This window comes from Cyanistes caeruleus, chromosome 9 (genome assembly GCF_971803275.1).
Source record: "Cyanistes caeruleus chromosome 9, bCyaCae1.hap1.1, whole genome shotgun sequence".
Taxonomy (NCBI): domain Eukaryota; kingdom Metazoa; phylum Chordata; class Aves; order Passeriformes; family Paridae; genus Cyanistes; species Cyanistes caeruleus.
Genome location: NC_141709.1, coordinates 16,765,566 through 16,789,883, shown reverse-complemented (window position 1 = coordinate 16,789,883; position 24,318 = coordinate 16,765,566). Strand labels below are relative to the sequence as shown.

The 24,318-nt window shown below is 39.2% G+C and overlaps 1 protein-coding gene across 5 annotated transcripts in view; it reads right to left on the bottom strand.

The window, feature by feature from the left end:
• Nucleotides 1-24,318, bottom strand: part of DPYD (dihydropyrimidine dehydrogenase) — a 347,633-nt gene that overhangs the window by 11,461 nt on the left and 311,854 nt on the right. For all 5 annotated transcript variants that reach the window (XM_086842923.1, XM_086842920.1, XM_086842919.1 and 2 more), the window contains exon 21: nucleotides 1,211-1,354. In XM_086842923.1, the coding sequence (XP_086699049.1) occupies nucleotides 1,211-1,354 (144 nt within the window). The remainder of the gene's footprint in view (nucleotides 1-1,210; nucleotides 1,355-24,318) is intronic.

Sequence of the window (24,318 nt, the reverse complement as noted above, 5' to 3'; positions counted from 1 at the left end):
AGAACAGAACCATGAAACCTCTGAGGTCAAGCAGGCTTTGAAAATGCTCATCATTGCAAGGAAAAAAGAGTATTTTGCTGTTCTTTGGAACTTTTTGTATATATATATATATATATATATGTAGAAGGGAACCTCAGCACAAGAGGAGGGGAGGGATTTTCAAAAGCATGACATAAACCAAAATAAACAATCCAAAAACCTGAGAGAGGTCTACAGAAGGAGCAAACTAATTAACTTAAACAGGAAGATGATTCAAAATTTCTCCTTGTCTGGTTCTGCCATCCTACCAGCTAGCTTGGAATACTGGATGCATCGGTAAACTGCAAAATTCTCTTGGGAATTATGTGGCTTTCTGAGCCACAGCTCATGTTCTATTTTATGCTTGGCCTTATTTTTTAGGAATTCTTACACATCTAATCATGCAGACATCTGATATTCACCCATATATATGAAGAAGACAGTCAGCAAGGTCAACAGATATTATTTTCATATTGCTTTATAAATGGTCTACATGAGAATCCTGATTTTAAAAAAATATTTTTCCTAATCAGACTTGAAGTTTAAGTAAGCACTAAAGTGAACACCTAGAATAATTAGCTCATGTTGTGTCATTTTATTGATATTTATTGACTACCTAAGGGAAGGGAAAAGCTTCAATGTATGGATTATGCAGTAGATAGGGGTCACAGGCTTTATTTTTACCTTGACATTTACTCATTGTAGATGGTAGATCAGCTACTTAGACAAACATTCTCCAGCTTTAAAAGTTCAATCTCTAAACCTATGACACAGCTTTTATATGAACTGAGCACCAGCCTTTGCCATCGATCCAACATGAGGGATGGAGGCATTTAGCACAGTGCAAGTAATCCAAAGGTATCATGCAAAACAGTTCATACTGTAGCATTCAAACTGAAAGGAATTCTAAACAGGTCTGCTTTGTTCTTCAAGGCATTACCCCTGCTTGTTCTGCAACTACTCTTCCATTGCCTGAGTATCTTCATTCTGAAAAATGACATTAGGGAAATACCTATACATGCACATCACAAATCATTTCCCATCGATTTTGGTTAAAAGCTGGAAAGTCTGCATAAAGAGCTGTCTTTGATGCGGTCTAACAAGCTTAAAAGCAGTAATAACCAACTCAAACTGCTAGAAATGACTGTGCATGTCAACTGCCTATCACTTCTTATGCATGTATTTTTGTTACCTTGATTGCTGGAACAGGCTTCTTCGGAACAAAGTGTTTTTTCTCAGGAAACTCAGCAGCCATGCTCTGTGCTTTCAGTTTAATCTTGTTCTCAGCTATTATCTTTCTGCGTTGCTCCAGGTAAGGCCCAAAACTGGGCAGTTTCTGAAACAAAAATCAGTAAACAGGATTATGCTTAGTAAGCAGGTGTAGTTAAAGATGAGTCTGATCCCAAGGGTGAGACCTCAAGTCCATTCTGACTGCAACTTGCTTCTTATTCAGGAAGCTGAAATTGAAATCAGTAAGACTGCACCAGAGTGAGAAGTGAATAAAAATCAAATATGAACATTGGGATCTGACTTGGAAATATATACTGAATATTAAAATATTAATATCTCACAGCAGAAAAATAGCTGAATTGCAGGTCAGAATCCAACAGTCTATTATTTCCCCATTGCATACTTGCTTATATATAAAAATGTATCATGTTAAATAATTCAAATACGTAACTTTATTTCTGTTTCATTTTATACTATGTGGAAAGGTATCATAAAATGATCAGTTTACATAGAAGGGTTCCACCAGTATTTAAGATTATTTGTATCAATATCTGAAAAAAATCAATAAATACTTTTAAAGCTTACAAACATGTATTTGGCAGTGTGATAACAGAAGACTGTTTTGACCTGTCAAAGTAAGGCTAACAAACACCAAATGAACTGAAACACATTATAATCTCCTAATTTTCCTCTATGTCCCACTTGCAATCTTTTCTGCAACATTTAGTCCTTGAACCCAATTAAGCTAACTCCAGAGGAAGATTTCACTGAATTGCAAAACTCGTATCTCACCCAAGAACATGAAAGGGCTGGATCAGATTTCCTGAAACACTCATCTTCCCCCCCAGAAAATAAATCCTTTTGCTTACCTGCAAGATATATGGACAACTGTAATGTGCCACAATCACAGATTTATGTGAGCGAAAAATAGCAGAAAAATGGACTTTTGTTCAACGCAATAGACCATGCCCTTCCTCCCCTGAAACTAGTTCCTTATTCTGCACAAGTATTTTATCCATCTAACTCAAGCCTGTTCAGAAGCTACAGCAGAACTGCAGAAAGCAGCAGGTAGTAACAGGGGATACGTAGCCTGAGCAGCTGCTGGCATTAATTCACGCTAATAATACAACCTCAAAGAGCATATCGAACAAGATACAGTATTGCTGTGCTTATCAATTTTTTAAGAGGGAATTTCAATGTGAATTTTAAACCCCAGATTATTTAAAAATTTACAAATTATTACTTTTTAAAATAAAGTAAATCCAGAAGAGGTTACTCTGCTCTTCTGCTAATCCTTAGGAGAAAAATTCCTCAATGATCTCCATCAGTCACAATACCCAACCTTGGCACCTCAGGCTTCTTGCTATGACAAACAAAAGGTTTTGGCTGCTGGGTTTTGGGCACTCTGAGCATACAGCCAGAGGGTGAGGTCCTTGAAATGCTCCCCTGCTTCCAAGATTTGGTTTGTGGTCTCAAGGCATTTTTAACAGCCAGTCAGCTCCAGCCTCACCACATGCAGGAGCTCTCCAGAGGTGCAGGCTGGGACTGAACCCTGCTCTGGGTCACAGCCACAGTCAGGGCAAAAGCAAGGCAGGACTGGTGGTGCTGCAGCTCCCATGTGTCCCAAAGGCAGAGGGAGCCTGAGTTTGCCCTTTGGCAGAGAGCTCTCATTTTGTCTGTTCGATGGGAACTTTGCTCCTGCGTGCCATGTTCAAGGGCTTCCTTACACGCATCAAACTTCCCTTTCTGTGCAGTTCTGTACATGAAATGTTCTGGGACATCTCAAAATCAGGCTTTGAGAATTCCAGCAAACAGCAGTAAGGTGATGGCCTTACATATTGAAGTCAAATAAGGCAGCAAAAGCAGAATTATTTTAACCGGCAAAATGAGCAGAAGGAAGAATTTGTCTAATTCCAATCTAATCAATAGGCTCTAAAGCACACACACATAAACTCAATTCTCTACAGGACTTTTAGAAAATGTAAAAAATTTTGCAGAATTATAAAAATTACGAATTTTGATAAAAAGTGATCTTGTTCATCTACTAGGCTGAATCAATTAGTAATATATTTTTGGCTATGAATAAGTAGTAGCTTTGTCACTGAGGAACTATTTCCTCTCCATAATTTATGTGCTGATGCCAACAACTTTGGTTTGAGAGGGCAGGAGACCTGATGACAAAGCATTTTTGGATTCTTTCCTGTCTGGCCAGGAATTGAATTGCTGACTTTGAGAGTAGGTAGCAAAGCTAATTTTGCTGAGGTTTTAACTGAAGTAGTAGAGAAAGGAGACAGCTGTTCACGGCTTGACTGATTGAAGATCATCTTTGGGAACAACAGCCAAATCTTTGCAGAATAAATCCTTTAATTTTCTATTCTCTTAATATACACCAAACCTCCCAATTTCTACAGCCAGAAACACTAAGCATACTGAAATTAAATAGGTGATCTAAGGGAAAGTGTGGAAAAAATAATCTCTTTTTGTGTATAGGTGAAAAGTGCATTACAAAGGTTCATTTTCATAGTTGTGAGATGGAAGCATTTAGATTTGTATATCTAACATAGCTGCTAGCTGGAATGTACAGCAGGCATTTTGAGATGTGTGCTATGCCTTCATTTCCATAATTTGGATGTTTTGTAATGACATGCGTGCAGTTAAATGAAACCATATAATCCACATATTTTAAAAATAAATTATGATTAATCTAGAAAACTGTCATCCAACCTTCATATTTGCTGTGCACTGCTGTTTTTAAATCAAGAATTTGGCTAAATGGAATTAAAAATAATTAAGGAAATGCATAGGTCTTGGTCCAGGCTTGGGCACACACACAGTGAGCTTCCAGTGACTTCACAGAAGGTGACTGTGTGCCCATACAAATGGCCTGGTTATTTTGTGTTTTGGGTCTAGTAGTTCACAAGCAGCCAAGCTAAATTTCATTAAACAACACTGAAAACCAGCAATCTTTTCTATAGCAATAAATAATACATGAAAACGTAGCCTCAGGAGCTTAGGAAGGACTTATTGATGGTTCCCCTTATGAGTAATGCACAGACATATGGAATGCTGAGGAGACTGCTTATTGTTCAGAGCTGTGGTTTCAAACATTTTGCAGTCAAAGGCCATATGAAATGGCAAAAAATATTTTAATGAAGTGTGTTACTGGATATAGCAGAAGTGGAAAGATGTTGAAATAACTGAAGAAGAGATGGATATTGAAGAGATTTTAAAATTAAATCACCTCTAATAATTGTAGGGAACAACTTCCTAAGCATATGGGGGATTTAACAACAAAATCCCAATGAAAGCACGAGCACAGAGCTTGGTGTGTTTAACTCTGTTTGCTTTTGAAATCTTTATACAGTACTTCTATTTTTTTTTTAATTTCCAGACATTCCAGTGTCACTAAACTCTCCATGCACTGGTATTTTTGTCATATCAACATCTGCCTAGAAAAAACAATTAATATAAATATGTGGAGCATGGCAAGTGCTTAGAAGATTGCAACAAGCAGAGTAATTAGATAATTCTTGTCTACTTATATATCTGTATCAGTGATGTCTATAGCTGTATTATTTGTATCCATCTGTCTCTATATAGACATAATTCAGTGTGTTTCTACTGGAGGGATAACATTGAGAATGGAGTCTAAATAAATATATTAAGTTGAATTATTTCATTGTTTGTAATTTCATTATCCCAAAACTGTAAGCTTGAAATATTTTGCTGGAGTTATTTTACAGAAAGAAAACAAAAAATCCAATTCCTCCCCCCACCTCTGCTTCCAAAAGCTGCCTTTTAAGTGATGAACTGTATAAATCTTCAGCAACATTGTGATTTTTGTTTCAGTACCTACTCCAGGGATTCATCATTGATGAATTTGTTCTTATCAAAAAACCTAAATCCTGCTCATTTAAAGACAACAGTATCCTCCACTAAACCTGTCTCTATTCAGGTATAAAAAGGCATTACCCTGCCAACAGAGAACTGACAACTTAATGAATCAACAATGAAACCTTAAGCCAGAGAGCTTTAAGGTGAGTAAGTCTGTTTTGATTATAATTTATTCACAGATCAATCTAAAGGTAATTGAGCATATTATGAACTAAAAAAGGTGCTTGTTTCCTAATGGCTAAAAGTAGAGAGAATCCTGCACTTCAGATTGCTGCAATTTTTATGGGCACACCAGCAAGCAGCTACGCAGCAGAACAGGCTGGGGAACAGGGCAGTGCAGTAGGCATCAGATGACCCAGACTTTTTTTCTAACTTGGAAACTGATCTGATCCTTACTCTGGGAAAATCCATGTATATCTCCATGATGTAGTCATGGGAGGCTTATCTGGGACCTGTCTGCTCCTAAGGGGCTGGATGCCATCTGCTGTTAGAAGACACAGATTTCAGCTGGCACAATGAATTGTGTTTGCATGGCAAGGTTTTGGTAGTGGTGGGCTACAGGGGTTCTGGGAGAGGCTTCTCCTGGGTCTGACTGAGCCAAGGGCAGCTGGCTCCAAGAAGGACCTGCCACTGGCCAGGGCTGAGCCCATCAGGAACAATGGGAGTGCCTCTGGGATAACATGAATACCTCACTAGCAAAAGGAAGTGAGGGAAAATGTGGGGCTGCTACTGAATGGGTAAAGGAACCTTGCAAGGAGTTGCAGAGGAGGCTGAGATACTGAACATCTTCTCTGTGGTCTCCACTGGCAAATCCAGCCCTCGGGAATCCTTGACCCAGGAAAGCAGGGAGAACATCTGGAGAAATAAAGACTTCTCCTTAGTAAAGGAGGATTGGGTTAGAGACCATTTAGTCAAATTTGACATCCACAAGTCCATGGACTCTAATGGAATCCATTTTCTGTCCTCTGTCCAGTAGAGGAGGGGGTGATAAAACAGCTTTGGTGGGCACTTAACATCCAGCCAGGGTCAGCTCACCATGTACAGTTAAGTGTCATCATAAATCAAAAATAAGCAAAGGCCTCCTACAGTACTCAGTGGATTTGAAGTGTATGCTGATGAGATGGCAGCAAAAAGAACACTGGAACATAGCAATTTTAACTAAAAGGATAACTAAATGTGGCAAGTAACACACAGTTTCTAAACTAAATTTTAACTAAAGGATTTTCAGGGAAAAGTGGTCATAAGGTAAAGGAAGAACTTACATAAATAATTCTAGGGATCACTGGCTAATGGACATTTTGGGTAACAGTATCATTTAGTGATGAGGCAACATATTTAAAAAATACTGTTTCTCTTATGTGTGAATTTCCCACATTGAATGTAATTATCTCATTCCTTTTATATTTGAGTGTTTTCTCCAGACTAAGGTCTGAAGGTGTGTATGTGTTCATTCTCTAATACCTCTTTTGCATTTTCAGCATGTAACAATTTTAAGTGACACAATGTCACTCATTAATCTGGAAATGAAACTGAAGCCAAATTGTATTATTTCATGTACTTTATGTTTCTGAACTGTGGAAGTCTCTACTTGCACAGAGCAAAAATAGGTGACAACAAGAATAAAGACTGAAAAATATCTGACAAACTGAACTGCTTAAAGAGAGTACAAACTGAACTGATGAAATATTCTCTACTGGTTGCAGTAGAGATGCACCAAAGAAAGGTCCACATATATATAGCTATATAAACAAATGGATAATTGTCACAGCAAAACTTTGCTACATAGTGGCAAGCACCAGCCTAGTTTAGAAATTAAACAAGAGGTGACTCTTCTCTATGGCTTGTTTTCCTGAATAGATCTTTCTCTGCAATGTCTTAACCAACAGCTTTCCCTCAGAGAACAGAATAAAGGAGAAAATACAAATCTTCTACATGATTGGAAAGAAAAAGGTGATCAATGACCTTGGCAGAATCACAGAGTGGTTGAGATTGGAAAAGATGCCTTGAGGTCACCCAGTCCAACGCCCTGCTCACAGCAGCATCAGCTCCAGCAGGCTCCAGCAGCTTGTCTAGGGGAGGTAGTGTTGAAAGCCTTGCCAAAGGTAATACCTACTGATCTCTAATCTACCAAGCCAGTCATTTTTCCCCTCCATAAATGCATGCTGACTACTTCTTTCCTATGAAGAACAGCTGATCTGTGGTTGGTTTTACTATCCTCCCCAAATGTCACTTCCTTCTGTAAATGAGCAGAGAAGTTGGGCTTCATCCCTTGGCTGCCTTGGCAGGACTACATCTGGGGAGGTTTTTCACTGGCTTCAGAGAACTGGGGAGACAAACAGCAAGGCAGGAAAAGTCTAAGAGTGAAACAGCTTGGGAGGATACACAGGCAAGTGACTACCTCAGACACAGCTAAAGGCGTGAAGATTGCAGACACAAATTAATAGCTTTGAGGAGAGTAAAATAGGTGAAGCAGGATCTCTGAACGTGTGAGCATGGTATGGAAAAGCAATCAGGTAAGGGAAACATTAACATTTAAGTGAAGTAGACAGTTGCCCTGCCCAGGAGCTACAAGAATTTAAATCAGGCTTGTATAGGTAATTTCATATGTCCTCAGAAAAAAGGTTTTAGTAATGTTTAACCTCCATTTGTTCATGGAAAACTTCTATTTGTGGTGTATAGAGTTTTCCAGAGAGAGGAGTTTCAACTTTAATCTTTTTTCCACCACTTGATTCTGAAACCTTATTTATTCTTTCTAAAGTCTGATAGGATCTGCATATACATACTGCATGTATATGTAATACTTGTACATACATACTTTATACACTGTGCTACAATTTCCAAGCAGTGGTCTACCTCCATCCTCTTGCAACTTTACAACAGTAACAGAAAGATTACTATAAAGTTTCCTGAAATGGTATCTGCTTTCTTCCTTGTTCCTGGAGAATACAGTGAAACATGAATCCAACATTTCCAGAGAGAAAGAAAACACAAGGTCCCAGTAACAAGAGCAGCACCAGTAACAACAGAATCTTGTCACAATGTCAAGCTAGCTTGTGTTCCTTCCGGGAAAATAAAAAAAAACCTAAAAACCCAACAATAACACCAACAGCTGAATTCTGTTCTTCTGAAGGTGGCAAGTAACACACATTATCATATTCATAGATATATGGAGAGAATATTTTGCACAAGCTTTCCCCACGGGTAAACTGCTTAACTAATGAAAACTCTGTGTGGCAATGGAGAAAGAGAAGCTGTGAATTCTTATTCTGTTAGATATTCTTATTCTTTCAGGCATTGAAAGCTAAACCCTCTTACTTAGCTGCTTTTCTCTGTGTCAGTGCCATACCCTGTGTGGTCAGAGTCCATGGCATGAAGGAGCCATCCAGCTGGCACTAGGGCTCATGTCAACACCTCCAGCAGGGAATCCTGCAAGTCCTCCCCACAGCAGGTGGGCAGGAGAGTGTCATGCAGAGGATGGGATACTTCACTCTATTAGTTTCTACCTGATAGAGTTTTTTGGGCCAACATCAGTTGTTGCAGCCCCTGGAGATTCTACAGGTGCATTAGCAAGAAGGCACAAGGACTTTGTCCCTTGTGTTAAGGGGTTCACACATTCTCATGGCTGTTTCTTAGAGCTGAGACATTTCTGGCATCAGCGCCTCTAATGATGTGGGAATTCCATTCAAATAAAGGACAGAACACAACAATTATTCAGAAAAAAAAAAAATGAACTCTGCCTTTCAGTTGTTTTCATTTTTTCTTTGTTGGAACTTTTTATTTGCTTGGTAAACAGCACTGTCTCAGTAATCTGCAATTACTGCCCATACACTTGTTCTGTAACCTCTGCTGCCCACAGTGTGTGTATATACCATTGCATTTAGTTACTCAGCTACTCTGCCTGCTCTTTAAACCATGATTATTTAAAGTGGGTGAGCTAACCCCCAGCCCTTCAGTAACTCTGAGATTAAACGGAACAATAATGTGTGTTCTAGGGAAACACATTGCAGTGACCTCACCATGAGATATACAGTGCCATCCTTGAATGTGCAGATAAAAGTATTATTTAAAATAACAATTACTTCTCCTCTTGTAATTTTTCTAACACTGACACAATTTTCTCTTCTAGCTCCAAATCAGAAATGAATTATTCTTCATGTTCTAACTCAAATGTTTGGTTTATATATACCAAGTGAGGGAAAAGATTTTAGGATCATAGCCTTACTATAATGCAGCAACAACTTACATTCAAATACATACAAATGTACTGAAGTAATGAAATATTCATCAATAAAACAAAAAGGAGTTAATATCTGAAGCAAGCTTAGACATTTACAATCAAAAGCCAGGATGACATAGATGATAAAGAAAATGTTACCTTCTGGGGTAAAGAAAAGAAGATACTGATACATATTACTGTGCTACTTCATGAACATCTGGCAGTCTGTCACTTAATAGACAACAACATCTTCTCTAAACAGAAGAGACTTGAATTCATCAGGGATTCCTGTAGTACAGTATGTGCTTAACTTAAGTACCTGCTTTCTGTGATTTCCATAGATTACCATATTCATGACACTGTGGAGTGAAAGCATTCTTCTCACTCTCTAACCAGAACATGGAAAAGAAATTAAAACATTGGCAGGCACTTTGTCTCCAGTTTGTTGGACACGTGAGGAAAGGACTTTCCACCCATTTATGCAGATGAAATTCTGTCAGCTAAGCAGCAGCATAAAGAAGATGTCAGCAGAATGGCTATTAACAAATATCTGTCAGGCAAGCAAATATAACTGTATTCAAATGTGTTTAGGAAACAGGATTCAGTATCAGCTGAGCCTTAGTGTTGGAAAAAACTTTGTTCAAACAAGATTTTTTACTTTTACTGATACATAAGTAAAAATAACTAGTGCAGTATTCACATTTTCATGTGTATCTATATACCATTTGTACATGTATCTATACATTCAGTTTATGCACTTCTTATATCAATGCTGTAAATTGTATGATCACATGGCAAATGCCATTGCTAGATCCTTTTTCCCACCTTCTCCAAGCTGGCTGGTAACAGACCTATTGAGACCAATGCTAAAATCATGTTTTTTTTGGATTTAACCATTCTCTTCTGGGGCTACAGGTACTACTGGGATTGACTCCAGCAGTTCTAGAACTGTGTGTTTCCAAGGCCCTTTCAAAGAAGCCTCAGAGATGCCAGCAAGACTATTAAAAGGGAAGAATAAATCTTTCCTTACAACTATGGGAAATCATGGATATCCTTGCTGCTGTAGTGGTTACAGACTGGCCTCTCAATCACAGATACTGCTGACCCAGCAAGGTGAGCATTAAGCTGAGTTTGCTAATTCCACTTGTGCTAAATGAGCTGGGTCAGGTACCAGGAGCAGCACAGCCCTGTCTGAGAACAGTGAGGGCCAAGGAAGCTGCATTTAAGCTGCCTATATGACCCATCTGAATCTGTTCAAGAGCTCTGTGAGCTACTCAACATTACCACAGGGCCCAGAAAATTACCCCTGTGGCCAGGAGGAGATGAAAAGAGCAATATCTGCATCTGCCTCAGCTCTTCTGCACCCCAATCCAGCATCCCTGGTGGAAATAGAGCTCCAGACACACTGCAGTACTCACTGATAGGCTGTGTGTGCACCACGGCCACAGAAAACACTCCTGCTCCAAACAGTGAACCAAATTCACCAATCATTGCACACCAAACTCATACTTGTGGGGGAGTGGGAGACTAAACAGAGAGGGCAACCAGCAACCTCCTCTTCTAGACTCTGGAAGAGATTCTGAAAGCCGCTCCACAAGGCTTTCAGTACATTCAGTAAAATAACTACTGCTTCCCCTGTGTGCAAAGAAAGTGCATTTCCACCACTGCTGTGTGTGTTTCAGCTGCAAATTTGCCTGTCAAGTACTTTCTGCTAGCAATCAAACCTTCCAAAAGAGGTAAGAGCCTACACTTTCCCCATCTGCTGGATCTTTTGCAGAGTTTTGTTTTGCTTTGGTTTTTGTGTATCCTGTCATTTTGGTTCGATCCATTTTTTTGCATGGAAGCTCCAGACTTCTTACCAAATATCTGTAAACAGCATATAATTTCAATATATCTAGAAATAAACTCCACTTTTCCCTGGTAGACTACACACTGCATAACTGTACATATATTACTGAACTAATAGATTACTTAAATGCAAGCTGCTGCTAATAATTCCTATCTAAGCCTTCTTCCACTTTAGATTCATTGTAATCCATCTCTTATGGCAGATGAACTACAGCACTTATCCTCCTCCTGCACAGACTACAATACTTTCCCTCATTCATCTCTCACACATGTAATCCTTCCATCTCTACTTCACACAATCCTAATTTAAATGTAAAGTATTCAGTGCAGACAAAAGAGCTCTAGTCAACTCTTGCAGTTATGACCAAGAAGCCTACTGCTGCCTTTTAGTCTTCAAATTCAATAACACAATGCTTTTCATCATCACCTCAATATCCTAAACTCACTCAATCTCATGCTAAGAGTCATAATACAAATAGTTCTAGCATTAATAGCAAGTACTTCAACCCTCAATAGTCAAAATTTCCACTTTAGTTGGTGAGAGGAAGGATGAGACAATACTGAATAATCTCCTGTGTAGAATTTGGCTATTTTGGTTTGATTAAGGCCTTTGAGCGGTTTTGAAAATGTGACAAAGCAACACATAACATATGACATTAAAAAAAATACATAGCTAGATGAAAAAATTGAAATAGTGCACTAAAGGAAAGTGATAATAATCTTTATAATTTCAAGCTATTAAAACTTCTTGACAGATCTGAAAAGAAGTAACTAATTGCTAAACACTTTAAAATTAATATTACATCAAACTTATGAATCAAATATAAATAATACATTATGAAAGAGAGCTTCACTAAACTGATATAACTGCTTCTTATATCACCATCCAGTAGTGAGGAGATACCAATATGTAGGCACTAAAGTAACAGACACTATATAAAAACCAAATGTATAAAACCAGAAGAGTCCTCATTAGAGTCCAAGTCCCCCACAGCGCCTCTCTTGCATATTTATCTGTCTTTATAACAGCTAAAGTATCTAAAGTATCATTATATTCTGAATATGGCATTACAATGGTCATATATTCTAAAATGCTAATTTGATTAGATTTTCACTCAAATCAATCAGAGGAAAAACTTGATTTTTAAAAATCTAACATGCAAGTCATTAGAAATACAGATTACAGGCATACATCACTGTACTTTTTAAAACTATCTTGTTTTAAATTATTGTAATAGCTTTAAAATGAGTTCTGATCATCTTGGTACCGCAAGACTTCCCTGATTTGTATGCACAGTTAGGCATGTGAGTACATGCACTCAGCTTGCCCTGTGCTATTAAGTATAACCACAGTCACATTTTGCTTGAACAGACCATTCCCTTTTTCACTGCTCACGTGCTCCTCACAGATAAACAAAGGAGATCCTTTACCTATCACTTTGCACTGTGTACTCATTGTGGCTATTGTGCAGGTCAAACAGGCTGATGTGGCACAAGAAACCCTATCAATGATACTTGCAAAGAAACTCCTGTCCTGATCCTGCAGAGCTTCCTGGTGTGGCTCAACATGCAGGGCATTTCACTGAGTGAGGCTGAGGCTCTGTGCAGTGCCTGGGGGGGCCAGGATCGTGTCCCACTGGCTGCCCACAGCCAGCCCACCCTTCTTGGGCGTGCACACCCGACTTCATCCCTGCAGCTGCACGGCTCCCATGAGAAGTGAAACAGAGCGCACAGTGGACACATCTTTCGTGCTGCTTGAATAAACTGCCTTGTCTCCAGCCATCCTGCACTCAGTTCCAGATAATGTAACCAAACGATAACCTCTTCACATGTGAGTGATCCTGCAAGCCCTGCAGAGCACTGCTACTCAAAAATCTGCCGTATTTAAAAATCTCATTGTTATTTAAATTATAAAAAACCCTTTATTTCTTCACATAATTCAGCTTGTTAAAATGATGCCAGATATTTATAGTGATTCAATCCACAGCTCAAAAACAAATCATCTGTAGCCATTTTAACCATTAAGACAGAGAGGGAAACAAAATTTTCTACTTAGTGCAGCTTTTCTACATTAATGCTGTCTACAATGGCACTGCTGCTCTAAAGGTCACAGATGACATAATTTATATTATTATAGATAATCCATGTCATCTGTCTGCCTGACTCTTTTTCTCCATATTTTATAGAGGTGCTATGTATTTCAATGGATAAAGCTCCTAGGAGAGCTTCAGTTTGAGCAGCTTACAAAGGCAGGAGCAGTCACCACACAGGAGACATTTGCTGCTTCTCCTCGGGAAGGCTGGGCCATTTCTCGCCTCCAGAGAGGTCCAGAGCGTAAGCCTGTTCCCAAATATCCAGTCCTTCTGTGTGCAGAGCACTCCAACAAGCCATGACACCACTGCAGGACAAACTGCAATTTGCTGCAAGGCAATGGCAGCGATGAGAAGTGCACTGGATTTTTGTTCCCAGGTTATTTGTAAGAATGAAGGAGGCCCCACCGTGTCCAAATGCAGTTTGGTACTGGGACTTCCAGGGTGGCGCATCCTGAGCGCACCATCGGCAGCAACTGCTCAGTCGTCCTGATCTTGTGTACAGCAGCCTGGAACAGAACTCAGGGTGTACATCTCAATCCCTTCAGGATGCTGAGCAAGGCAGCCCACTGCAGGCTGTGGTTACTGAGGGGGTGCTAGTTCTGGCTTTATAAAATCCTTTCTAATAGCTGATGGCCACTTTGTACTCGTACAGTTTGCTGTCCTTAGGACATAAGGACTGACGTTTTCACCTGCACACATGACCCCAGTGTGTCTGAGCTGGACTGCTCCTGCACTGCTGGTGATGTACAAGGCTCCTTGGAGGGGCTGTGTCCCGTGTGTGCCTCATGCCCCTGCCCTGCCTTGTGCAAGGTAATGGCCTCAGCATTTACTCACTGCAGTGCTGCACCCTGGGGTGTTTTGTACCTTTCCTTCATGCAGGAAAAGACTCCAGCAAATTATAGCAGTTGTATTCATAGCATGCTTTTGTTTAGTAATCACCTCAGGAGACTGTACAGATCTGAAAAGTGTAGAAAGGTATTGTGAGATGGTTTATGAATCCCACTAATCTTCAAACTGACATTTTCAGGTGTGGGTCTATCCTGCATGGTTTTTACTTTTTAGGAGCTTGGTAATAGCCTTTAGGAGGTCAGCAATTATCCCAGTGCTCCAGGAGTCAAATGCAATTTCATCTCATTTTATTTCATTTTAGATTTATTGCCTTGGTCATTTCAAGCAGGTAGATGAGAATGTAATCATGATCAGCTACAGCTTTTGCTGTTCTGTTTCTGCACTTATTCAGCTGTGGCAGTGATCCCAGCCAGCTCCATTAGCTCTTCTTGCTGATACTGTTGTCATTCTTCAACCACAGTTTTGATATCAAATTGCATTTTCTTCCACTGGTATCCACACTACAGGCGTTCAAAAGATGCTGGGGTAGTTACAGTCTGTAATTCTTACATCTAATGCATTTGCAATTATATTAATATTGCATCAGAAATGGAAAATACTTTTTTAAGATGGAAGGCGTATTACCACCTGCAGGTCTGTGTAATGCCTTGTTAAATTGCTAAAAGGCTATGTGTATGTACAGCTTCCCATCTTCTCTACAGCTGCCTGGCTGCCCATCTGACCTGTGGCTCTGGAAAACCTCAGCAATGAGACTTATGCTCTCCTTACCTTCACTTGCCTTAGTGCTTTTTCTCTGAGTGCTGAGGACATTTTATCAATTAAGGCCCTCCTGGCTGCATCACTGCGTCCATTTCCAGCTTTTCTTTGCCTAGAAGACATCCCAGACCTTTAAAATACCATTTAAATACTTTGCTACAGGCGTTCTTAGAGTGTGCTACCTTAGTACACTCTAACTTAGTTCAGCTGAGTTTTCTGACTCTTTGTCTGTAACTTTTATGAATTGTTTGCCCCAGTTTCATCACATGCTTCTTTCATTCATTCAGTCACTTGATTTAGTGAAAAACAGAGTATCTGTGAGTTATCTATACTTCCTGGTATTTTAATTTGTTCAGCTTTTTTTTGGTAATCAACATTGTCCTGCTGGTATTTTGATTGTTTCCATCATGTGATATTATGCTGTACATTTTTGTCAGCAGTTTTGGACTCACAGAAAATGCCAACAAAGTCTCTGTTGTCTAGCATTTACTGATGTTTTAACTATCCAGCTGGCATTCAAACTCTTCTCTGCTTTAGTGCTGCTGCTCTTAGTTTAAAGTTCATACTTCTGCAAACAGCACCAAAAGTTTATTTTTGCTCTTGTATAGTGCATCAAAGCCAGAAATGTGTAAAGTTATATTTCTGAGTCAGTTTGTTTTCCTGATGTGGTGAATTTTTCCTTTTTGCTACTGCAAGCAAGCTTTGGCAAAACAATCTTCTTGCCAATGCAAAAAATCCCATATGTGAGACAATTACCAGTCGATTTCTCTTCTCTGCTTTGTGCTAATGCATTTATGTTTGCACAAAAAAAAATTTCCTTTTCTATGCAAACCTTTTCTGGGCAGTTAAGGGCTTGTCTCTACCCCACTGGTGGCCTCAGCTCATGCCCAGGAGCGTGCACTGCTGCTGTGCTGCTGCACGAGCTCTGCACTCACGGTTTAGTTCAGACCAGAGCACACCTTTGACGTGAATCTCTTCTTCGGACCCACACACTGCACCTCACTTCTTAGAGCAGAGAGGCTACAGAAAGCATAAACTGCATTTTATTTTGGATGAAATGAAAGCTGAGTATGTGCTCCAGGGATGCAGCTGAGATGAGCTCCAGCTGCTAATGGACATTTAGCCCATGAGAGCAGACAAGAGCTAGAAGTCAGTAAGAAAACCTGGGACGCACATGGTGCGGACACCAGTGTGCAGCACCAATCATGTCACTCTGCAGCCCTGCTCCTACCTGGCCTGTTTGTCTGCACTACTCCTTAATGTAAACAGAACCTCTGGGTGCTCTCATTTGAATCACTGCAGCTTTGTCCCACCTACAAACCGAATTCAGCCTTGGGGATACAATGAACTCATGGGTTAGGTGCTTTATATCATCGGGATACAAAACAGCAACTTACCATTTTTTCAGACCATTCATAACACATATATACTAATCACACCATACAAAAATATGTATATTAGTCACACATTTATATCATTACATTACATCCTATTATATCTTAGATATTTCTGGAGATTTTCTAAAAATTCTGACTGCTTTTTGTGATTTTTGGACCCTGTTAGCGCTCTTTTTCTGAGTGCAATTTTCACTAACGTCTAATAGAGCTCATTTCTGTGTCCATCTGTCCATCTTTCATGCCCAGTCACATACTGCCATTACTTGTCTTTTTTCCCTTCAGAGTCTTTTGCAAGATACGCTCCATATCCACAGTAGTAAATCAGTGTCTGGGAATGTTCCTGGGCACAAGGATGTTTTCATCTTTCCTAACAAAGCGTTACAGCATTTTTTGCCTGCTTTTGGCCTGTGCTGACTATCAGTGTCCCAGGCAATTCCTGGAGAGGCTTTGGAAGTCGGCATGCTCCAGGAGCCATTCCCAGCAGGCAGCCTGCCTGCAGCCAACCTGCTTTGGAGACTAACAGCTTCTGATCATCAGCACAGGCTGCTTGGTGCCAGCTGGCCTGAGCACCTAGGAATATTCCTGGATACATTTAATTTGGAAGTACAGACATTTCTCTCCCTTCTGAAGTTAGGTGCCTATAGGAATCTAATCACTTCTGATGTCAGTGCCCAGGCAGAATGAAGTGGAACAGTGTAACATCCAACTAGTTTCAAATAATGCTATTCTCTGTCATAAGGGACGTCCTGGAACTAGAGACAAAGCTTAATGCTAATCATAAAAGGTTTGTCGTGGTATGGAGTTATTTATCACAGGTATCACTGCATTTTTTAACATTTAAGACATTTAAGAACACCTCTTTTTTCCTCCTTTTTTTTTTTTTCTTTTCCTTTCCCCCAAAATAGAAGTACAATTACAGCTTGTAAGAAAATGAACAATATTGCAACGTGAGACAAAGAATGAGCTGTATTTTCAACCTATTCTTAACGCAAGTTCCTGCACCAGGAATAAATGGTTTGTCCATTTTATGGCTACTTTACACCACACAGGGTTCCTTTCACACTCTTTAAAATGCTGTTGTAGTCTTAATTAGGAAGCAAAACGATCTCAGGATGCTATAGAGTTTTCTTTTTGACTCTTTACTGATTTTAGGGACACTGATACTCACACTGGTACAGACAGATCAAAAAATCATATTTTGTCTTAATGCTCCTTTCTAAGTGAAATAACAGCTTAAAAAAATTACTGTTGCAGATTGCTTCCAGCTTCTTTAATATAATATGCTATCACTTGTTTATCCCTTAAGAAAACTTCGTTTTACAGTCTTTAAAATTTCCCCAACAGAAATGAGTAGATTTGAGGGATCCAGTGACTCCTTTTTTTAAAAATGAAACCGATCTACATCAAATACTTTGCAGATCCCAATGACACTAGTGAGAGTATGATCATATTTAAAGACCTGCCTAGTCACTAGTTTCCCTCTTCAAGGATGAGAAATATCTTGAGAATATAATGTCTTACGTTTTTCTGAAAATAATGCAAACTGAATATTCACAGAATGAGTCTCGGGAACAGAACTCTGAACTCATTTTAACTTCCTTTAAGTATTTAATTAAGTTCCTTGAGCCTGCTTCTAAGTGTCTCTGTTTCCGTTCCAGAGGACAAAAGAAACCAGATAAAATGGATACTTGTTTCACATTGTTGCCTTCCCTTGCAAAGGTTTTATGCCACCTTTATCATTAAAATATCCCAGGGGCGTCTCTTAACTGATGAATTCCACCCATCTTGCACCTGCTCTCTCTCCTTCTTTGGGTATGGGACAGGCTGCTTGGTTTTAGTTAAGCTTTTAATAATTTCCTTCCTATAAAAACGAAAGCGAGTAGCAACACAGATACACTTTTGCCCAGAGAAGGTAAAGCCACCTTAGACAGCGCTGTTATAAAAAGTGTGCTGCTGAAAATCCAGCAAGCCAAGGAGTGAATGCAGGGAGTCATGGAGCACAGTCTTCCCCAGGGTTTCAGCACAGAAGCTACAAAGGATCTTTTTACTGACAGTGCTGAGGAAAAGAGCCAAGCACTGTTTGCTGTTCCGTGCCCGGATGGCTCAGCTGGGGCTTCCACACCACCACCACTCCTCATTGCCAGCACTTGCAGGGAGCCAGGGAGAAAAGAGAAAAAAATAAATAAATGGAGGCAACAAAGGAGGTCAGTGCTTCACCTGAGATAGAAGATCTTTCCTTCAGTGAGTGCTGGACCTTACAGCACTGCTCTGTTGGAATATGCTGGAAATCCAGCCTAGAAAATGGAAGGAGGGTGGCCTGGTGTGCTCACACCAACTTGAGTCCCTGAGCAGACATGCTGCAGCATTTTAAGCAAGCTGAAGTTTTCCAGAAGATAATTACAACTGCTGCTACTTCATACTTTCCATTCTTTTACCTCTTAGTAGAAGGTAAATCACAGTAATAATAAATCCTTCTATAGAAATGCAAAGCAGAACTAAGAATGAAATTGATGTCACAATTTTAATTTACCACTTTCATTGCTGTTAATTTATACACAAACACTGTGCCATAAGTTCCCCCTGGAAAATAATCCAATTCCTTTCAAGCATCCCCCATGAAGACCAGATACAGACACTGAGTTTCATGCTGTATTTCAGTATGTCTTAAAAGATTTCGTATTTTTTTCAAGAAAAGAAACAAGGAGAAAAGAACATGCTCCTGTAGCAAGACAAAGCAAAGCACGTTTCAACCTTTATTTGAAATTCCTGACTGCTGTGATAAGGGTTGAAGAATAATTTAAGATACATCAGCTATAATAGATCACAGTAAAAATTTCCAAAGGTCTTTTAAAAAGTCTTACTGTTCCTATGCATATCAAGCCATCTGGGGCGCAAACAAAGTTGAACTTTCTGGCTGAGCTCATTTCACAACTTGCAGCTTGGTTCCAGTGTAGATCACTAAGCCACATATCGTCTTTCAAAAATTCCACAAGAACTTAAGCCCAGATAAACATCACAGCATAAACTGTTCATGTCTATCCTGCCTGTTTCAGAGCACAGGTCACACAGAGCGGCCAGGACCCAGCCATGAGGGTTATCAGGTCTCCCCACTGCAGGGTCCATGGTTTGGGGCAGAGCTGATGCTGCAGAGCATCCCCCAGATGGGCACAGGGTGGCAAGTGGGGCATGGAGGGCCAGGAACAGTCACTGTGGAGCTATTGTGGCAGAGAAAACCTGGGAATATTTTGTACTTCTTTTCAACTATTTCTTAGAAAGCGAGAGACCATGGGAAAAGCTCAAATGTCTCAAAATCCAGCTGATTTTGGAAGGCAAAAATCCCCACAAACTAGAATGGGAACTGTATATTTCAGAAACTCCCTTCTGGGAGAATGTAGGTAAGCTTTGGTACTCATCAAGGCAGCAGACTTTCCTACTGTCCTACTTTGCCTCCAAGGTGACCATTTGGTATATTATACAAAGACAGCAGCACTACTGAGGTCAATTGTGTTGTTTTCTCTGCCAGAGAAAACAGGCACATTTTGGGGTGTTACTGATTTCAGATTAAACAAAGTATCTGCTGTTTACTCAGAACCATTATCTTCATTTTAATGCTATGTAATTACTTCACATTTCAATTTGTTTGAGTAAACAATCTCTGATCTAGAAATATCTCCCAAAAATCAAGTAAAACATTTTCAATAAGTAAACGTCAGAACTGAGCTTTTGCTGACTGAGCTAGAAGTCAGTAAGAATAGTCTTCAGCAATATACTGAAATTATTTGTTCAAGCAAATGTTTACAAGTACACTGAAATCAATTGTTACATTAAAATCAATCAGTACATTAAAATCAAAATTCTTAATTTTCTTAACTCCAAAAAAATTTCTATGTCTTCATGACTGTAAAAGCCAAGTAGAACCCATATGCAATAAAACAAACCCTAGCCTAAAATTTTAATCCAGTTGTTCAATAACTTCTATTTCTTTTGCAGTATTTTTACTTTATTATACTTCTATAATTCCCTCAAACGTATCTATAAAACTTTACAGCCCTTTTCCAACAGCATTTGGGGTGTGGTCTCAAAAGAAGCACGTTTATGAGCTGCAAGACAGGAAGAAAATGTAAGTATCCTTATGGGACTGAGGCAGGGACACTACAGTTATGAGCTCAGATTTTGATGTAGCCATCACTACCAATGTAATTCTTGATTCTCCAAGTTTTCATTGCAATTGTTTGCAGAATTATTTTGTACTGGACTGATAACACTGCACAACCTCTCAATGCTTGAAACTGAAAGCAAGTTATGTTGTGGCACTGTCCCTTTCACAGTAGCAACTGTGCATATCCTGGCTAATTAAGGGCAGCTCACCCAGTCCGACACTGCACTGACACCTTTCCCTGGGGATCAGCTGTGGATGGTGTTTGGAGAGTTAGCGTCTTACAGTATTTAGATTTCCCCTAAATACATCTCAAGAAATGCTCAGTTCTGCACTAAAAGCTATATTCCCAGTGTGTGCTGAATTATGAGCCAGTACTCAAAAGAGTGGTCAATACCAGGGGCATCCCCTCCCAAACTGCCATTTAGGAACTGGGCAACTAAAGACACAGTCTGGATGGAGAGGAAATGTTTGGTTTTTTTAAAATGGAGACAGAGAGGCACATTTTCAAACTTTTCAGACTGCACCTTGATCAGTGAAATGTTGTTATAAATATCTTTGCAAACTATTCACACTAAGCAGACAAAAATAACTCAGCAATAAACAACGGAAAAATAAATTAGGTCCTGTGGAAAAATGTAAATACCGTTTCCCCTCCATCTGCTTTATCCTGGTAAATAAGTCCAAAATTCAGCAGCAGGCACAAAAGCCCACCCACAGACCAGGGACTGAAGGTCAAAACCAAGCTCTGACAGAATTGATAAGAAAATAGCTGCAGTCTATCAAATGAAAGATGTTGTGAAGAAAGAGAGGGGAGTTCTGGAGTGTGAGGCATTTATTAGCCCTGTTCTGCACCAATCAAAACTGCCCTGAGGCCGTGCTCCTTTGGGTGCTCCTTAGGAAATGGTGATTACAAAAGTCACCAAAGGATTTCAGGTTGCTCCTGTTTTAATTGGTAACTTTAGAAGCTTCCAAATATCATTTTTCCTAACGGAAATGGTACTCAAGCTGTTTACAGTTTGGTGATACATTTTTAGTAAAAGGGAAAATACAGATATGTTTGTGCTTATAGAGCTTTCTGTGTTTACAATGAGTCTTCTGGTTGTCAATTTACAAATGGAAAACTTTGAAATGACATTTCAAAATGTCAGAAGTGCTCAGCATTTGAAAGATAGCTCAGTAAAGGCAAGGAAAAAGAGACTAAGAGAGAATTTTGCTGGAGAGACTAGGTTAGACTTTTGGTTTGGAGTTGAAAAATATACCTTTTGGCATACATTTAATATTATTATTAGTAGTTGCAGTAGTAGTAGTAAATATTCAGAAAATATTAAGTAATGATTAGCATCTAGGATATAATAGTCTATGCTGTAATGATGGTTAATATAAACAAATATAATTTTAGTTTAGAGGTTCTAGATTTCAAGTACTTTAAACTCAACTGCAAAACCTTGTCCTGATGGATCTAAAAAAAGCCCTGTATTTCAGTGATATGTGTCTGCATTTCTCATGAATCCAGACATAATGTATAAAACAAGGTATTTTATGGTTTTTATATAAATAAAACATCAACTTGGAAAAAATACAACATAGTAATACAAAAGAATGTATTAATTATTCCAAGCAGTCAAACAGGAAAGACACAAAATGATTAATGAAAGAACAGATATATAATGTGACATATCCCGACCAATATATGGGTTATATATGACTTGCATTGGATAGTCACAAGCGTGGAAATCAAAAACACAGCCATGGCATAAAATATAAAAGGAGCTATTGCATTAAAACTTGTCTTCTGAGTTGAATGAAGGGCAAACAAGGTCTTACCTGAGTGAGGATTAGACCCACCTTCTTAATAACAGCTAGGTTAGGTGTTTTTAAACATCCACCATCAGAGCACCCAAGTTCAATCAGCCTGAATGAGATCCCAAGAAATCAATACAATTCTTGCTAGGCCACTTCAGACTATTACAGAGCCCCAATGTGGAGCAACAGATTACAGGCTGGCTGTAATTTTTCCCTGGAACAACCCAAACACAGTTCTTGGGCATTAATGAGTTTTGTTCAGCATGAATAGGTCAGCAGAGTGCAGAAATCTCTTTTCTCAACTTCTCCATGTAGAAATGGCATGCCACTGGCTCCATTCAGGTACTGGGGACAATTGTCCTGTGCCAATGTATGACTCATGGACAATGGAACAGAAAGACATTTTTAGTCCATTTCTCCATAAAAAATTCAGGAAGTACAGCTTTGACTGTTAAAACACCCATGTGGTTGAATCAAAACCACACAAGACTACAGGAAAACCTTCAAGGCCTTTCTATAGCAATAAAAATAAAGTAAACAGGAAAGGTCATAATCATGTTCCTTAAGTCTGACTTACTCTTTAAACAAAAAGACATTTCAATTGCATACTATCAGATATTTATATCTCAGTATATAAGTATGTACCTATGCAGTAAGTCTCTGTCTGAACACACTGTAAGGATCCAGTGGCTTCATGGGTAGCCCCTATTGTGCAGCTAAAATGTTGCAGAGGGCCAAGGTCTAGCTTGTGCAGGCAGGAAAGGTCTGCAAGTCCAGCACACAGTCCTGGCAACCCAAAATTTCTCCCAGCAGTACTTCCATTAGACTCCAAGCATTCAAGTTTTAAAAGTCCTCCCCACCTTTAATCTCAGAAGCACAGCAGGAAACACTTTTCTTCCCCCATCAGGATAATTTTTCTCCTACTTTTCCCTTTTTTTTTCCCCTGTCCTGATTCAATTTGTCTCAGTTGAGTTTTCACTCTACATCAGAAAATCTCCCTTTATTCACTGATTGAAAACTTCAAATATTTGTACATCACTGAGTTCTCCACCTCCTACGTTTACACACATCATTTGGGCAGGACATTTTGGAACTTTTAGCTTCTCTAGCCCCTCCCCATAAATAACTCCTTTTATAGCTCTCATACATAGTGCAAGCCACTATACTCTAAGCTATTCTTACGGGCCAAATCTATTCCTAGGAGAATTAAGAGATGTTCTTGCAAACTTACTCTCAAAACTAGCATAAAAATAAAAAGAATTCTTGGAAAACAGGCTGAAAATTAATTCTAAGTCTGCTGTCTATGACCAATACCACCTATTTAATTTTTCACTTTTCTTGCATGGACATTGCGGCCCACAGAGAACCTTCTTAGATGAGATATATCCTTCTTCAAATATCCTTCTTAGATGAGAACCTAAAAGGGATAGTGATTCTTTCAGAAGGTAGAAGTCCAAGTCTTGCACATCAGTATGTGTGTCTGTGACTAGTACCATAAACAAAATGGGAATGCATAAATAAAAGCAGGTATTACTAATAATAGCTACCTGTAGATACAGAAGAGGCCTTTCTGATTGCACAGATATTTCTAATCCATCTGGATGTCTGTAGGATACAGCCTGCAGCTCCATAAGACTACATCTCATGCAATATCAAGCATTTTACCAGGGCTTAATGAATTAAAAGATGGTTAGAAGTACTGCTTAGAAATACACAATGTTGTTAATAAATGTCTTCTCTCACTAGGGGTAGATTCTAGAGGAAGAATTTTGTATCATCAGGTTCTCAGACTAGTAATTATAGCTTACATTTTGAAAGCCACAACCTTGCTTTCATGAATGCAATTTGCATCAAAATCTGCACTTACAAAATCAGGGAGAAGAGTTTTGCACACATAAATTAATTGCCAACCCATTTTCTAGTGCTTGAACTGCAGACAATTAACTATCAACCATTACTGACCTGGGCTTTGCTCAGTAAGGACACAAAGAGTAAGGCTCTGCAACTAACATCAATCCCACAAACACTGCAGCATCCTAAACATCCCCCAAATCT